General features: G+C 38.5%; 1 protein-coding gene across 1 annotated transcript in view; it reads left to right on the top strand.

Annotated features, from left to right (window-relative positions):
- LOC131844283 (diacylglycerol kinase eta) overlaps positions 1–13,477 on the top strand; it is a 181,949-nt gene extending 168,472 nt beyond the window's left edge. Inside the window, exons 7-22 of the mRNA XM_059193119.1 lie at positions 1,029–1,234; positions 2,248–2,444; positions 3,014–3,159; positions 3,624–3,738; positions 4,124–4,299; positions 4,930–5,014; positions 5,569–5,676; positions 6,429–6,652; positions 6,775–8,190; positions 8,607–9,011; positions 9,303–9,477; positions 9,680–9,909; positions 10,333–10,516; positions 10,970–11,125; positions 11,738–11,869; positions 12,944–13,477. Of these exons, the coding sequence (XP_059049102.1) occupies positions 1,029–1,234; positions 2,248–2,444; positions 3,014–3,159; positions 3,624–3,738; positions 4,124–4,299; positions 4,930–5,014; positions 5,569–5,676; positions 6,429–6,652; positions 6,775–8,190; positions 8,607–9,011; positions 9,303–9,477; positions 9,680–9,909; positions 10,333–10,516; positions 10,970–11,125; positions 11,738–11,869; positions 12,944–13,231 (4,243 nt within the window). The 3' untranslated portion in view covers positions 13,232–13,477. The remainder of the gene's footprint in view (positions 1–1,028; positions 1,235–2,247; positions 2,445–3,013; positions 3,160–3,623; positions 3,739–4,123; positions 4,300–4,929; positions 5,015–5,568; positions 5,677–6,428; positions 6,653–6,774; positions 8,191–8,606; positions 9,012–9,302; positions 9,478–9,679; positions 9,910–10,332; positions 10,517–10,969; positions 11,126–11,737; positions 11,870–12,943) is intronic.
- The last annotated feature ends 5,362 nt before the right edge of the window (positions 13,478–18,839 follow it).

The raw sequence follows: 18,839 nt of genomic DNA, 5'->3' as shown, positions 1-18,839 counted from the left end.
CACCAGCGAAATGGGTAAGGATGTGTAATACTTATATTTGCAAGTAGCAAATAAAATTTTATTACAACACATCGCAGACAGTCTTTTGTTCAAATAAACTACTGGTCCACCTGAATGATGTTATTAAAACAAAAATATACTGACTATTAAATTCAATTAATAACTCAATGAAACCTATACGTATAAGTAAATAGGTTTTATATTGCACTGTTACTTTTAAACTGCCAAGTTTTGGCGGGAAGCACACAAGTGGATAACAAAAGTGTTGAGAACTTTTGTTCCAGTCGCTTGCCGTCTCAAGAACATAAACGGCTCTAGACGACGCGCAGTCTAGTGTAAAATAAGAAGAATAAAACGACATGAAATTGGTTCAAGCACCAATTACTTTTAATTTGCTCTATCTAGTTACAATTTGAAAATATGATTTATATGTTCTAACTAAAATGGGAACAATTTTTAGACCCTCTTGATGGAAAGTACATTTTATGTAAATGAAAGGCAATATTGAAAACATATTGTGACGACCCATGCTCCTATATCTATAATACGCGCTATATCTTCCTGATATCTCATGCATTCCTGAGGACAAAGTTATTACGCCTCCCTATGCAGTAATTTCACCGCCATACCTAAACCCTTAAAGCGTTAAGTGTGCTAAATGTATCCAGACTTCAACCTACGCAAACATTATAGAAAACTTTATACAAAATGTACCTTTGGTTTTAACAAATACGACTGTTTTATTATGCAGTATTGTAAAAAAGTATATGAAGTAAACGATAGTTTTTTTGCGCATGTTAGTATATACGTTACATTACTGTTAATATATAGAAAAGCAGAGCGGAAGTGAGCTAAGAATAAAAAAAAGGATGAAGTCAGATTAATCTGCCTTTCGTGACAAATTCGTTCGGAATTAACCACAAGGGTTTCCACACATGGAGATCGACCTTGTATATTCCTAGCAATGGTGCAATAGTCTCCAGTATTAATACCTTCACCCCTGAGATATGTACTTTATGCTTGTCTAGGCTCCAAGACTTCAGATGCGTGTGGTGTCGCAAATGCGTACACGCTGCCTGCAAGCCCAACTGGCGGGCAGCGTGTTTGCTTGGCCCGGCGCGCGCCTCCGTTGTACCACCAACAAGACTGCACTCCGTCGGCCCTGATGACGCCTGGGTACCTGATAGACCAGCAAACGCTTCGCCGCTTATTGTCTTTGTTAATTCTCGTTCAGGTAAGAAGCAAAGTATTTTCATATTTATATTTACTAGAAATTGGACCTTAATAAAAAATACATAAAAAATTTTAAGCAGCAATAACAAATAAACAAATGAGTATATATATATATTATAGTGTTTGTCAAATAATGGTAGTGTGTGTAATGATTTTTTAACTATAAGCATGCGAAATTTCATATTCCTTCCAGGAGCATGAAAAAATTTGCTTATAGTTTACTTTAAATAATACTCATCCGTTATCCTCTGTTCACGCAATTTTCTTAAAAAGGTATACAAAACTGTACCCCTTTTTTACTTAACGTATCAATACATAGATTTATTCTTATCAGGCTATATTATAATTTATAGGCTAACATACATATAAAATAATAATGTAAATCACACTAACGACGTCATTCTGCCATGGTATCGCGAGTACAGCACCTCCTTCGGCCAGTAGTCCTCTATACATTTAAGGTACATGAAGATGGGCAGTATGTTAGTAGAGACCCGGGTCACAAACGCCTTGAAACTTGACACCACTTGCCTCACCCTCAATGTCAGATTACTCCTGGTACGAGTACTATACGAGCGTCCTTAGACGCTGTCTTTCTTCTGATATGTTGGATACTGTACTATCAATTTTCATTTTAAAGGAAACGTGTTACCGAACTTTATTTGTTCTTAAAATAGATAAGTTATTGATAAATCTTCTAACATGCCATGTCGAGGCCGAAGATAACGGAAGCATCCCTGTCTATCTAATTGATGTATCCGTTTTCTTCCCAAAGTTACTACCAGATCTCATGTCTCACTAGAATATCGGTTAAATACAGTATAATATTCAAAACACTTTTAGCTCCATAACCGTATGTTCTCAATAGTTAACTTTATGTATGCTACCTTTCACGATGCAATACAATCAGGAGAGATTGCTGTGAGCTTATAATATTTTTTAACAATTACATAATTTGATAAGGGAGTTTTTGAGGAATTGAAGAAGAAGTTTTAAATCAAGGTTTACTTTAAGGTGACAACCAAGGAGTGAAATTTCTCCGGCGCTTCAAGCAGCTGCTTAATCCAGCGCAAGTGTTCGAGCTAAGCGGCGCAGGACCAAGACTTGGCCTGCGATTGTTCAGACACTTCGCGCCACTCAGGGTACTTGTATGCTCTGGAGACGGCTCCGTCGGTTGGGTGCTTCAGGAAGTTGATAAGTTGGATATGCATGTAAGTATATTTTATCCGAATTCTTTATTACCTAATTTGAAACTGCAGCCATTTTTATCTTCTAATATTAGAAGATAAAAATCGCTGCAGTTACAAATTAGGTATTAAAATCCACTGTGTTTGTAAGATTTCATCATAGTTGTATTACTATTGTATGTATCTATATTTGTATATATGTATATGTAGGTTTATTATATTAATATCACTTCACCCAATATTTTTACTATTGTTACACCTTTACCAGACGCAAGTCTGGTCAGTTCTCTACATCTTAATGGCCCGCAAACTAGGTATCGGTGACCAATTTCCTCCCGACCCAAAACTTCTAAGAGGGTTAAGAAAGTGTGTTATGTAGCATAAGAGAAGTCGGTTGCGGTTCGAGGGTCGGTTGAGGAGTAGCATCCGCCTAGAAATATAAAAAAAACAGTCATTCTCCAGTTTCAAATTGCTATCAAATCATAGTTCAACGAATTGCTGTACATTGAAGATAAAAAATAGATCTAACTGTAGCGATTTATGTATGTCTGATTATTTTGTTGCATTATATGTATGATTGTTATATTTTACAGCGTCAAGTACAAACAGCTGTGCTGCCTCTGGGGACTGGGAACGATCTTGCAAGGGTTCTAGGCTGGGGTGCTTCGTGTGATGATGCAGCCAATCTCCAACAGCTGCTCGAGCGCTATGAACGTGCGTCCACCAAAATGCTTGATAGGTGAGTGTTATTATAGTTTGTATGTAATACATTGCTGCTTTTTGTAGTACCTACATATTAATATAAACTGTATTTTTGCTCTGCGCAATGAAGAATTATTATTATAAAAGCTGACATTATAAATCCTAAAATTGTTCCCATTTAGTTGATCATGTGGAACATGATAGTGGTCCTTTGGCAAAAACTTAGTGAATTCTGCATATCTGACCACATCTGTTTTGCAAACAATTTGCTTGTTAAGAAATAGTTCAAATGGACTCTTCACTGGACTGTGAACTGTTAATAGAGTGATGTAAGGAATTGTTATCAGCTGCGCACCAGCAATGCACTTGCAATTCCCCTGATGTTACACACACTTACCATCACTTGTGTCACAATATAGTTTGTTCCCTTTGCTATAACAATTTTCACTTTAAAATACAGTTAAAGAATTAACCATATGTAATGCAAATGGTAAACATCAGGTGGTCCATAATGACCTTCGAGAGAGCGCTGACTGCACCGCCACCTCCACCACCAGCGCCGCCCGATGTCTTAGAGGAGAGCACGCTATTGAAGAACTTGCAGGACATCATGCAGGTGTGTAGTGTAGAATGTGAAAGAACTTGACGCGTAGAAGAAGATTAATGGATATTTGAACGGTTATGTATATAGGGATTGTGTTTTATGCCCACAATGCTGGTGTGACAGTTTTGCTAATGATACATGAGTAAGGCCTTCTCAGGCTTTTCGGGAAGATGCGACTGCCCCGCGGTCACTTCCCAGGTCAGGCCCTTGCGGCGACCTGAGGCGCCAAAGCGTCCTTCCAACTCGGATCGCTCTGGACAAATAATTGTCTGGTCCAACTAGTTTATTAGCCGTAACTGCATAAAGCTACCTGCTCGTTGGCAGAAACATATAATGCTTTCTGCTCTTTTGGGGTATCGAACTGTACTGCAATAGACGTGTGATATGTACATGCAAGGCGGGCGAGGTTAGCTGCGCGGCGTCGTCGTCGCTGCGTGCGGGCTGCGCGCAGCTGGCGGCGGCGGGCGAGCGGGCCGGCGGCGGCGCAGCGCGGGCCGCGCACAGGCTACGCCGCGCACTCTCGCTGCTGCTGCACGCACGTGCTCACCTCGCGCACGACCACGCCACCTGCAAGTGAGTACTGCTGGCGACACGGGTCGCGCACGACCACGCCACCTGCAAGTGAGTACTGCTGGCGACACGGGTCGCGCACGACCACGCCACCTGCAAGTGAGTACTGCTGGCGACACGGGTCGCGCACGACCACGCCACCTGCAAGTGAGTACTGCTGGCGACACGGGTCGCGCACGACCACGCCACCTGCAAGTGAGTACTGCTGGCGACACGGGCCGCGCACGACCACGCCACCTGCAAGTGAGTACTGCTGGCGACACGGGCCGCGCACGACCACGCCACCTGCAAGTGAGTACTGCTGGCGACACGGGCCGCGCACGACCACGCCATCCACAAGTGATTACTGTTGGCGGTGCGGGCCTCGCACGATTACGCCACCTGTAAGTGAGTACCCACCTCAGAGGACACACGCGAGCAAATTGGTTATCGCTGCTGCTGCATGCAGGCGTGCACCTCACGTACGACCACGCCACCTGCAAGTGAGTACCCAAAAATGAACCGAATAAAGTTATCGGTAAAGTAATTATTATCAATATTGAATAAGATTTTATTAATAAACTATTTTTCTATTTTGTCATATATCCGATCAAACCCTTTTAATAACAAAAAAAACTAATTCTTCTTCAATAGGTCTTGGGAGCCACTGGAGACGAGCGACAGTGAACCCGAAGTGCAGCCTGTTGCTGAGAAAGGCAGTATTGAAAAGACTGAAAAAGTAAGGACACTCATGACTAAGTTGCTGTATTAATAATTACGACGATTAATACTTTATAAATATAGCTTCCAAAATTGAGATTTTCCACTTACTGCCGTCACATATTATTTGTTTAGGAACCATAGGCCGCTGTTACAAATCCGGCTCAAAGGACCAAAATGTTGGGTTACGAATTAGTGTTTTTATGCTATGAAAACCACCCAATAGTTAATTATAACTATATATATTTTATTGAAGTTACCACGTTCGATGCGGTTCTTAAAAACAAAACACAATTGCAACAAAAACACAATTTTAATAATGGAAAAGAATTAATATTCTATTATCTGTTATTATTACTAATCTGTTTACCTGATCAGAAATAGGTGTTAAAATTTATACGCGATACAATTATCCTAATTAATTGACTGATTTATAGAAAGTATTGCCTTTTTATTCTTTTTACTATTAGAATTTAACAGATCGTATCGTATTTCATGCCTAGATAAGTCTACCCTAGTTTATATATATGGTTAGTTAGTATGTCGTAGTAATATATAGTTGTGGCCTAACAGGAACAGCTGAACTGGGCGGTACGCGGATGCGCACTGGCTGGCCGCGCCGATAGCGTGCGCCGCGCCCTACGCTCCCTGCTGCGCACACTCGCGCTCCTCTACCCGCAGGTGAGCAGTCACCACTTGCAGTTGAGCAGTCACCACTCGTAGGTGAGCAGTCACCACTTGCAGGTGAGCAGTCACCACTTGCAGTTGAGCAGTCACCACTCGTAGGTGAGCAGTCACCACTTGCAGGTGAGCAGTCACCACTTGCAGTTGAGCAGTCACCGCTCGTAGGTCAGCAGTCACCACTTGCAGTTGAGCAATCACCACTCGTAGGTGAGCAGTCACCACTTACCGGTGAGCAGTCACCACTCGCAGGTGAGCAGCCATCACCCGCAAGTGGGCGCTCCCTACGCTCCTTTCTGCGAAACCTCGCACTGCACTTTAGGTGCGAAGCAGCTGTTACCATCTCCTCCCGCAGGTGGACATCAATTTTTAGGATAGACCACTTTTACATTTGTCACGATATTTTTAATTATATGCTAATTAGGTAAATAGATCCAAATTATATTATGAGTGCATTAAGTCCTGTGAGAATCTTAAACATAACGCACAAATCTGAATGTTTTATTAAACGAAAATAATGAGAGATCGTAGACGTCATACATGTATACATATAAAAAATAATATTTCACATAATCTACAAAAAATATACGCTATTTAAACTACAGTTTAATAGCTACATAATTGTACAATATAGTAATGTATATAATACAAATATTGCCCATAAAATATAACGAAATAAACTATTCAACGTATAGACAGTAAGCTGAGAGACAAAGATTTTACGACAAGCCATTGAAACGGTAACAAACCAGGAGGTGGAGTCGCTGGACACATGCACGAGCGGAGCGGACACGAGCACGGGCGCGGACGCGGAGCTAGAAGCGGCCGCGGGGACGGCGGGGGCGGCGGCGGCGGGGGCGAGGGCGGCGGCGCCCGCGGTGGAACTGTCCGCGCTGCCCGTGCCGCGAGCGTTTGCTGACAGCCGCCGATCCTCTGCAGCCTCCGCCGTTTCAGCTACCTCCATGCACCCAGACAAGTAAGAAATCAATGTTGAATCTTCTAGACCTTAATACTTAATTCTCTCGGTACCATCCGCAGAAATTTCTTAAACGGGAACTGTACTTCGTATACTTATTGAAATTAATAATTTAATTGCAGCATTCCAGATGTAGATGAAGACATAGCTAAATTAATAAACTCCAACCCACCTGAACGATTCAATTTGGAGGTCGACAAGCCCGAGCGCAGCAAAACCAGTTCCGCTTCGCCCCAGGACAGGCTTTCGCTCTCCAATCTCTCCTCCTGTGATACTAGCTCTTGCAGAAACCTCTTCAGGCCCGACGTTGAGTGCGGCAATTATAATAGTAGTAGTCTTACCATACCTAACCTAGTTGTCTCAGATGATAGCGATAAGCGAGATTCGATAATACAGGGAGAAACTTATGAATCGGACCAATTGACTATAATAGACATCGATAAACCTTACACGGACGATGTACATTTCCATGAGATGAGCGTAAGAGACACACCGATTAGCGGAGAGTGTACTCCGGAACGAAAGCTTTCTAGTGTAGATTTGGAGATAGACGCCATTAGTTCAGACGGGTCCAACCTTAGTGACGATTTTAGTTTAATATCGGAAATCATCGATGTCAAACCGGAAGAGTTAGAGGAAGCCGCTGCGATAGGCCATATTGACTCCCCCGAAGTTTCAGACACTTATATGAATTCGGAAACGATACATGGTGAATCAATAATGGACGACATTAGTTCAATGCTCGGACAAGACGTACTAATGGCTATGATGGGAAAGAATGGTGACAATGAAACGTACACCGATGATACGACCCTGTTCACTTCAGATACGGTATCAGACATAGCCATGGATAGTAGAAACCCCAGTCTGGAAAAGAATGACAAAACGAAATACATATCGAAAATGAAGACGCCCAAAGAGGGAGAAGTGGAAAAATTCGGATTCGAAAATAGGGTATTCTACATCGAAAACGCAACGAAAGTAGAAGAAAAAATTAAGTACTGTAGCTTAGCGCACTTCGAAGAAGGCAACGATATTGCTAGAAAATCGTTTAGGAAACAACTCAAAAAGAGTCTGAAAAAACGTGTTGCTGATGATGGCAGTTTAAAACACCTTTTACCTAAGACGGCGGAAGAACCAAGGGATAGTCAAACTGTTTTCAGTAAAGGATCACCGAAAAATTTACCATTTCACAATGACACTGAAAACCAAAGTGATGATAAAGAGGATATTCCATCGTTCCCTCAGGTTAGTGTCGTAGTTGAACCTCCATCTCCGTCGCATAGCGACGATAAGAAAAGTTTAAAGAACGGAAGTCGTATGGCATCAGTATTAAGTGATTTGTTCGACCAAGGAACAGATACCTTAAGTGTGTATTCACCAGAGCCAACCATAGCGACAGCAAGAGAGAGGAGGCAGTCGGATAACCCAAAACTGTTAGGATCAGACCCCGAATATGGAAAGTTTTTAAGTTGTTCCCCAGCAGCGACTAGAAGAATATCATGTGGAAGTCTTTTCAAGCCCGGTGAACCTGACAAGTAAGTATAATCTCTCATTATTATATCATGTATGGTGTAACTGAAATGAGATCCTACCAGTAAAAGAATTCACGTTTTCTTCCTCAATGATTTTTCATTTGATTGAGCCATTCGCCCCTGTAACTCTTACCACTCTCCATCAGCTCACTCGATCAGCTCAAACACAAGCAACATTTAAAAATAGACTATACTATCTCATTATCTCTCTTCATAGTTCACCTTTTCTGTTTTTTTTCTGATATCTTTCAATATGTAGTATATATGTATGCATTTATGTAGGTAGGTTTATTCTATGTACACAATAAAGAGTTTATTATTACTTATTTAATATAATTTAATATTGTACATCGTATATATATTACAGTTTTTATAGAGTCAGAAATAACAATTTAAGCTTTTATTTTCAACAAATCCAGATTATCAACATCAGTATCCTCTATATGGGGAGAAGGTGGAGCAATGGGAGCTTCAAAGTCGGATGCCAGCGAAAAAGCCAGAAAACTACCAATAATCAATCCGCTAGTCCAATTACCAGCTTGGCCGCACGTCACTCAGGGTTTCATCAGCCAGTGTCTGCTTGCTAATGCCGACGCCTTATGTGCTGCAGTCAGTCCATTGATGGATCCAGATGACACGCTTCTTGAAGGATTTTATGAAAGAGCAGTAATGAATAACTACTTTGGTATTGGTATCGATGCGAAAATAACTCTCGATTTCCATAATAAGAGGGAAGAACATCCTGAGAAGTGCAGGTCGAGGGCTAGAAACTATATGTGGTACGGTGTGCTCGGTTCAAAGGAGTGGGTCAACAGGACTTACAGGTAAATTATTAGATGGTCTGTTTAATTGTTAAGAGGGATTGTTTTGCATTTATATTTTGAAATGTACTTACTGTTTCAACAATTCAATTAATGTTATAAGTTATGTATGCTACATAGGGGAGGCATAAGAATTTTAGAAAGACTAAGGTGAGGCATGAAAAGGTTGGGAAACACAGTGTATTACATATGCCAGACTATGTTTATTTGAAAATGTTTTGCCATAAAATTAGACATAACTTATTTATATCGTGTACATGAGAAATTTGTTAATACAATATTATTTTTATCTAGACATCTAGGACAGCGAGTGCAACTGGAATGCGACGGCCAAAGGATACCATTACCTGAGCTGCAAGGCATTGTAGTTCTCAACATCCCGTCGTTCATGGGCGGCACCAACTTCTGGGGCGGTACCAGGGCTGATGATATATTTCTCGCTCCTTCGTTCGATGACAGAATTCTTGAGGTTAGTTGTTAAATTGTTATTACTTAATTATTTGACGCCCTTAATGGTCTAGCTGTTTTGCACACCGCTTTATTTCCGATCGTTGCGGGTTTGATTGCTCGCACATTTGTATTCATGAGTATGATTGTTTGTATGAAAAATTTGTAATATTTTATATATTGGATTTCGTTAACAACGTTGATTGAAATTTTTATTTTCACAGGTGGTAGCTGTATTTGGGTCTGCTCAAATGGCGGCGTCCAGACTGATCAATCTTCAAAAACATCGCATCGCCCAGTGCCGTGCCGTTCAGATTAACATCCTCGGTGAAGAATGTGTGCCAGTTCAAGTAGATGGAGAGGCATGGCTCCAGCCTCCTGGCTGTGTCCGCATCATCCATAAGAATAGAGCCCAGATGTTGTGCAGATCAAGGGCTTTAGAGACCAGTTTGAGGTAAATTTATATATAATAATGTCCTTGGACAATTAACACAGCATTATCTAGTCCCAAGCTGAGCAGCGCTTATGTCATGGGTTCTAGATTACTAGTAGATATAGACACATACTTTTTTGTAAATACATTCATAATATACATAGAAAACACCTACAGAGCTACAAACAATAATACTTATGAATTAAAATTTTTAAAAAGGGAACCCGTCAGCTGGCCGTAACTTAATTTGTTAAATTTATATCTGGCCCTGGCCCCTGTAGATAGAAGATAGAACTACAATTTTATATTTATTAATAAGCAGTAAATTATTATTATTATAAAATATTTTTTGTGTTTAGAAAGAATATTTTATCTGGCCCTTGTAGCTAGGGCTACCTTATGCACCATAAGTTTAAGTGTCATTCAACAAACGGATACGCACAGAACGTGGGATGAGAAGCAGCAGCTGAAGGCGCACGCGCAGGCGGGCGCGACCCCCGCGGGGGCGGCGGGGGCGGCGGGGGCGGGGGCGGCGGGGGGCGCGGGGGCGGCGCGCGGCCCGCTCGCCGCCGCAGAGAGCGCGCAGCTACTAGCGCTGCTCGATGACGTCAACACGCTCGTCAAACACGTCAGTACCTGTTCATTTGTTTAATAATAATAATAATCCAACAATTTACGCAACGCCCTCTAGTTCCGAACTAAGCAGAGCTCGTTGCCGGGCAAGAAGTTTGAATCAATATGGATTTGTTTCTTAGTAATAATAAAGCTGAGCAATTCACACAGCGCCATCTAGTCCCAAGTTAATCAAAGCTCGTTGCCGGGTAAAGTTTCCGCATTAGTGGGATTAAATTTCTAATCAATATGGATTTGTTTATTAATATTATCATATATTCAAATGAGCTTGTACCTGTTTACAAATAAACAGATTCATTTTTAAATTCAAATTAGGGAGAAAACTGACCATCAGCATATTTCCTTAAAAAGAAATATACTAATAAGTGGCCGTAACTCGAACAGACCAGTACCCACAAGCAGCACCCGTACACGAGTATGACGGATGATTTATACATGTGTTACACAGGTGAAACTGGCGTGTATAAGCGAGGGGAGTGTGTCGGGCGGAGTGTCGAGCAGTGTAAGCGTGGCGCGCCGGGTGGCGGCACAAGCGGACGCATTGCAAGACGCCGACGGGAAACTGTTGCCGGCGCCGCAACTGCGAAGACTACTGGCCACCTTGGTAAGCATTCGTGCACCCATCAAGAATCCAGCAATGGTATTTCCGAACCGATACGATATTGAAACCTTCAAGAAAAGACCTTATATTCCATTTTAAAAGGCCGACAACGTACTTGCAATGCCACTGGTGTTGTGGGTGCTCATGGGCGGCGGTAATCACTTACCATCAGATAAACCGCATACTCGTTCTTTCCATGTGTAAAAAAAAAAACACCTAGTACAATACTGAAATAACTCAATAATTAGCTTTGGAAAATCAAGTCTATAGTTTTAACTTTGAATTATAATTTGAAAAAGTAACCACTTTAACAGAAAACATCAAACAGTACTATAGGTTTTCTGTCGAAGAAAAAATACTATACAAAACATAAATTCTAGTATATATTTTTTTATAATGTAAAGACTCATAATAATTTAATTAAATATGAAAGATGAAGAAGAAAAAAAATTTTTATGTGACAGACAATCACCTGGTACCAATATACTTTTGTTTCTTTTTATGTCAAGAAATTCTGCGAACGTCACATACATTCCACTTTCAAAAAGTATACAATAAGTTGTCTTAATTATAAGGCCTGCAAATCAGTCTAAGATGAACTGAACTGATTAATAGGTGGAGAGCTGCCACGAGCTGGTGGAGGGCGGTACCTGGAGCGGCGTGGGCTCGGGCGCCGCGGCCGCCGTGCGCGCGCAACTCGCACGCGTCGATCTGCACGACGGACACGCCTACCTGCACGCCGACGAGGTGAGCACGCACCTCGAGGATACTCGAGAATCGAGGGGTGAAGGTTGAGACCTCGAGATCCCGGCATCGACGACAGAAAATAGCCTCTTAGTTACTTAAAAACTAATAAAATACAATTAAAGTAAACTTAACCTAACTTAAGAAGTCGTGCCATACCTGGGGACAATTTTTATATAATATATATATTTTGTGGCAGCCGTACGTCGTACTGATGTTTAAAATAAAAACAGTAATACAGACACAAGTATTTTTAAAACTACGTTGTGGAAACACCACAATAAACATTGAAACTAATAATGTAAAATAAAAAATAAGATTCAACAAATCGGTACCGCAAATGCACCACTACCCCGTTACAGTTAGGAATATTATTTGAAATTTTGACATTTACGCGTTTAATTTAGTCTTCGATATTAAAAAAAGATTATAACTCCTACATCTCGGGTCACGGAGGTCCCTAGCAGTCTCTAGATGACAGATTTAGTTAACATATGATATTGTTATAATATACCCACCCACGTGCTCTAATAGATAGGTATGACGTCAGATCCGTTAGCCCATCAATTTGAATGAATTAACCACTTGAGTTTCTAGAGAGGATCAAGTGAAGGTCAAACCGACTCGACATGGTACATTACTAGTAATGGAGACTAGTAGTCCCTATTATTAATAATTCTTAGTAGTAGTTGTAACAATAGCTGGGAAAGGGGGGGAAAGAGTTTATATTAACTCTAATATTTGTATAGTGCGAAGAGTAGAACCTGTTAGAAAGCGGGAAGGGAAATACATTTCTTTGAGTTGAACTTGACATGTTTGGACCACTATTTGTATGTCTGTTATATTCTTTTATATCGCACATAAAAAGCTTTTATTGCTAAAACACTAACACATTACTATTTTATTTTCCTCCACCCTTCAGAGACTCTTGAAAACCCGTAAAGCATACCGTAGACTATCATTAGACGGCATCCGATTGTATTTCTAGCGAAAGTAGCGCCCTCTACACCCGAACCAAACATTCCACTGTCACCCGAGTACCCTTGCCGAAGTCTTTCATACCCTCGAAACCCATAGATTCCGAAGAAGAGCGGCGCCGGGCGCTGGCTCCGCGGACGCCGCAGTGTCTCCGAAGGCGGCTCCACCTCTACCATCACCCCGGCCCAAGTACGCGGCTGGGGTGTCAAGGAAGTTCAGGCCTGGTTGGAGTCACTTCAACTGGGTGAATACGCGGAGGCTTTCGTGAAGCATGACGTCACGGGCCGCGAGCTTCTGTCGCTGGCCAGGAGGGATCTGCGGGACCTGGGAGTCACGAAGGTCGGCCACGTCAAGAGGATACTGCAAGCAGTTAAGGATCTGCAGTGACGAAGGCGCGGCCGCTCCGAGGGGGATGGCCATGGTTAAATCTGAGTCGGCGGTCTGTGGACTGAAATGTGTATACTTAAATATATTTTATAGAGCTGTTTTAACACTATGCATACATATTTTCTATACCTGATTGCACCAATACTATTGAGATGTTTATGAAACAAAATGTGGGTCGTTTAATCTTCTCGTACGATTCTCATTTTATCGTAGGTATAAAGATACCGGCAAATAACATTAGTAATACTTGCGCATTAACAATTTTACAAACAAACACTTGTATTACACAAACTTCGTTCATTCTTTGTGGTTTTTTTTTATTGTAAATATTGTAAAATGTATTTTTTAAATAACATTAAATAAATTATCCTAATTTTGAACGATAACTTAGTACGGAAATACACGTTAAAACGTTCTAAAATCTTCTTTAAACAAAACCTTTAGACACTTGTGCGGTAATTAATTATAGTAAAGAAACTTCAATATTGTTACTGACAGCTTGTCTACCATTCTTTTTACAAACTTTATATTTTTTATATCTATTTTTTATATGTCACTTTTGACCAAATATTGTTTTGTTACTTCTCGCTGTGAGCCCTTTTGGGAAGAATACACATTTTTACTAATATTTTGGTTTTTATTAAAATAGTAGTTGTGTTCCCGCTCCAGTAACAAATTTATATGGTTTTATTTTCTGTTATACTAATTGTTAAATTGTTACTGCACATTTGAGTAATTATTTGCTGGTATCTTTAATGCAGACGTTACCTTACGGCTAGCCTTCTAACTGTTGTGTTTTCGACATGACCGCCATTAAGGATGTTTGTAACCTACCAATGAGTCAGAAAATATTATTTTATTATTAAATATAGAACCAGTAACAAAAATATTTAATATAGTACATACAACTCAACATGTTCAGAAATACAGACATGTTTCGAAGTCAAACGGTTTCTGGATGGGATATTTCAAATTGTAACGGTTTAAGATATTAAATTACAAGACTGAGAGTTGAAACATTAAATATTATAACTTATTGTTGAGCGCTTACGTTCAAATAAAAACATTATATTAAACGATTAAAAAAATCCTGCGAAAGTCTACACGAACATTTGTAGACCATAAACAATTGAACTTTGACACTTCAAAGATAGCGGGAAAAGGAACACCCATTGTCTATGGCAATGCGGTTATTATGATAAAAAAATAATTGTTAACTTAAGATCGTTCTGGAATTAGAAACTTCTACCAAATAATCAACATCTAATTGACGATCTTTTGTTGCGTTAATGTCATTGATAACTAAGAATTTAATTTAAAAGTAATTAAAACTTTGTTGATATTTCAAATTTTAACTCTTTAGCGAAGGAAGTTGCTTTTATTATTATTTCATTTCATTGAAAATAATACAGGTGTATTTTTAAAATGCAGTGTTTATTATTATAAAAAATGTTTAACGGCATATGTACCTTAAAAAATATTTTGTCTATGGTCTCTATAATGGCATGATATATCTAACTTTGTACTTACAAACCTAATTATAAATGTTCTGTGCCAAATTTTACCAGATTTAAAATTGCTAGATTTGTCTACTTTTAAAATATATATTTATATTTATTCCAGGTTTATATATGGAACGATAGTACTTAAATGTTCAATTGAGCATCTAACTGATTCTAATAAAATTCCTACGCTATAAAAACATCGAAATTTCTACCTCTGTCATATATGTTTTTCTAAATATTTTATAACTCTGTACTGAACACATAATTATTTAGCTATTTCTGATTTCATACTATTTTTCACTGAATATAGTGATAATCTGCTGATATGCAGTGGGTTGGTTGTCAGGTTCCCTAAAGCAGCCCTCTTTGGACGACGTGGGCGGCGTAACAAACAAATGTGCCAATTGGAATCCATCTGAACGTTAGTCGCATTCAGACGACCTCACAAGTAACCAACTCTATATCAGCAACCATAAACGGTTTTCAAGTTTCAACCGCAACCATATTTGCAAATCAAACTTCTTATCTTCATCCAACTCTTCGATATTTCGAGTGCTAAAATGCCGCAGAGAGATCTGTGACGTGTTTCACAAAATAAAATCTCTACCATAAATTAAATAAATAATGCAACAATAAAAGTACAAAATAATGCCACGAAAATTGACAGAGTATGAACAAACTTTTGGATATTAATTTATTGTATAATAAATAATTCGTAAGTACCTAATCACTGATGAAGTGTAAAAAATAATCATTTTACACTAAATGTGAATTGATCTCGAACTATTATACAAAGCTGCCAATTTGCCTTCAATTTCAACACAATATTTAGAGTTATTTTTTACCTACGATTCTAACAACGAACATGGACGTAAGTACTGTACAAGGAAATCATGGTGATTAGGATAATTTTCCTTTGTAAAATATCTCCATGCCCCATCCTATTAATATACAATAAGCCCATTTTAATGATTCTCAAAAAATATATTTGCTGAGAATATATAAAATGACTCACTGATGATATAAATAGATCTATTGATATAGAAATACGAATTATTATGATGATGTGAAACGTGTCAAAATATATATTAGCAATTTATACCCATATAAATGATTTATTTTGCATTATTAAACTCGTTAATAGATTAAAATTCCTAATTAAATTGTATTATTTTAAGTTACATGCGTTATAACTTATTCTAAATTACTTTTGGTCAATATCATCTAATTTAATCGAAAGTGTGTATTCATCTATTAGCCCTTAGTAATTTTGTCCTAATTTAATTCCATTTTGTGGATTAAAGTTGACGAAACGAGAAAAGAAAGTACCTAACTAGTATGTTGTTTTCGACTGACTAGACAGAATAGAATCTCTATTTTGACAAAAACGATTATTTTTGCAATACATAAATTTACTTCCATGTTGGTACTGTTTAATCTTAGCAAGACTAGCATTGGTAGTCTTTGTCTTGTACAAAAATATATTCTTATATACTTAGTTTAACAGTGTGTTATTTAACGGAATGTACAATAAAATAGCGTAATAGCAATAATTATGACCATAGTTAACTCATAGCTAGTCATATTCATAGTATTAGATATCTCAGGTTTCATGATAACGGCAAATAGATTGGTAACTACATAAGTGATTCATAATATATTTTACTGTGATATTTTGTATAGCGAGTCAGCTACAGATAGAAATGTGTTATCATCACAAATAAAATTTACTTAGTTTTTAATCGAAACTGTATATAATTTGTGGAGTTAAGGTATGATCACTGTACGAGATAATAAAACTACATCATATGTATGTCACCAATTTTTCTTAAAATGGGTGTTCACCCTTATGAAAAATTTGTGAAAATTTAAACCACAGAATAAAGCATATATTGCTGCAATGCCTCACCAATGTTCGATATATACCTATATAGTTTAAAAAATACTATTTTTTTTTATTCCAAAAAATAATATATTAGGTTTATATTTAGCGTTTAAATTTTTGAAAATGGGAATCTATTTGCTGTTACTTAACTGCATTTACATAGTACGCACAATCGATAAACAATTTTAATGCACACGGTCAAGGTCATATTGTTATAATAGTGTTTGCGTAGCTTAGACACTAGTATTGGTATCTAGACAGATGCAGCAAACAGTTATAAATTATTGAATTGTCTCTCTATTATTTTGAGCTAAGACTTCCATCATTCGTGTTTACGAATAAAACTTTCGTTTTGATAATGAGAATTTTTGAGAATTCGTAAAATCAATCTCTCAATAGACTCATATTAAAAAAATTAAAGTACAAGTTAAGTTGTCATGTGTTCGCAATATTTATTAAAATATGTGTCTTTAGTTATAATCATGTCAGCCTGCGTCTAGTCACTCAAAATAGACTCTCGACTTTTCATAAAAATATATGGACAATTGAGTACTAGGGTCCATTATTTGTCTGTTCCCTACTATAGATCGTCCCCATTCAAACGGGAATCGAAATTAGAATGGCCTGAAACAAGGTTCGAACCCCTGCCGGTGCCCCAACGTCTTATCTTTCAGGCAGGACTTGGAGTGCCTTCTGCACTCACTCTCATTTTTAGTCCCTAGAATCTGTAATGTCAGTTACGGCCAACATCATTAGAATAATTCTAAAAAAAATAATGATTATTTGTCCTTGTTATTGGGTAAATTCTTGCCCATAAATTTCTGCGCTGGTCAAGCGGATGGATGTGTGGTTATAATAAATAATAATGTAATCATACTGAGTATATAATTATAGTTTATGTAGGTGTCTTATTCTCAATACCATATTCTAAATAAAGACAAGCAATTTCACGACGTCGTGTATTCTACGTATGACGGGTAGGTGTAACGATATTGAAGGAATCTCTCTAAGAAATGTGATCTCTTGTATTTTTATTATCCCTAGATAAAATAACGGCCGCATTGGCTGTGTTCTATATACGTATATTCAATATTGATATTACGTTAACAAATCTATGTATTAAAAAGGAATAATGAAAGGAATAGAGTCGTTATGTTTGTTTAATAATTTGATAATGTATTTAATGATTATAATGGTGTGGAATGATAGTGGTAAATTGAATGTTTTTAAGCCCAATAGTTTTAATAGATTTAATCACAGTTTGTTTATGGAAAACTCATAAGGAGTTTATGAAATTACTTAATTATCATAATTCGGACTATTATTGGCCTTAAATTGTTTCATTTGTATGAATTTTCCAAACGAGTGAATGTACATTATTTCTATACAAACGCTGCCAATGCGGTCGCTTCTCCTTAAAGGATCTGCCTTATAGGTGTTTTTATAACTATATCTCTACCGAGTTGCAATTCTTTATGAACTCGTGTGTATGATGAATGTGTCTACAATACTTATATTTGTATGAATATTTATATTAAACTCGTGAACGTTCGTAATAATTATGTAAACTTAAATACATTTTCGCCGGCGCAACCGGCACGTAATGCCTTAGACGAGTTAGGACTATATCGATAAATGAATTATGAAATTAATTTATATACTATAGGACAATGTAATGTGTATTAATTATTCGAAATGTAGATATTCTTGTATCTAATTTTGTCTATGTTCACGACGTCTTCGAAGATACCCAACTCTATAGCGCGTTAACTTCGTGCGCGGCACTCCGGAGAGCTAACGGAGGTCGGGATAAAGGGGGATTGTATTTTGTAAGTCCAGACGCGCACACGCTCTCCTCTTTCCCCCTCCGATCGATCCCCCGTCCAATTCAATCGGGGATCGAAATTACGACGGCTTACCTCGATCGACTAAAGTCGTATACATGACGGGATTAGACCTTCAGTCACTCCATAAATCTTTCTAGAATTGGGGTTCGGAGTGCCGTCTGTACTCGACTCCTATCTTCCGTTGAAGCTGTAAAGACCAGCTGCGGCCAGCATTCGAGTAGTCTGAAAAAAACTCTTCTGTTTCTAACTGCACTATTCCGTTCCCCGAACTTCTAACGATTCCGCGCACCGCCCATTTTACTAGGAGTGCCATGAACGAAGTAAACGCGCTATAGTACAGTAGATATCTATTGCATTGTAAGAAACGTTCA

Source organism: Achroia grisella, unplaced genomic scaffold (assembly GCF_030625045.1).
Source record: "Achroia grisella isolate CSIRO2021 unplaced genomic scaffold, CSIRO_AGI_Agris_v1 utg402, whole genome shotgun sequence".
NCBI classification, from domain to species: domain Eukaryota; kingdom Metazoa; phylum Arthropoda; class Insecta; order Lepidoptera; family Pyralidae; genus Achroia; species Achroia grisella.
The sequence above is the reverse complement of the archived record's forward strand: the minus strand, read 5'-3'. Positions and strand labels throughout refer to the sequence as shown.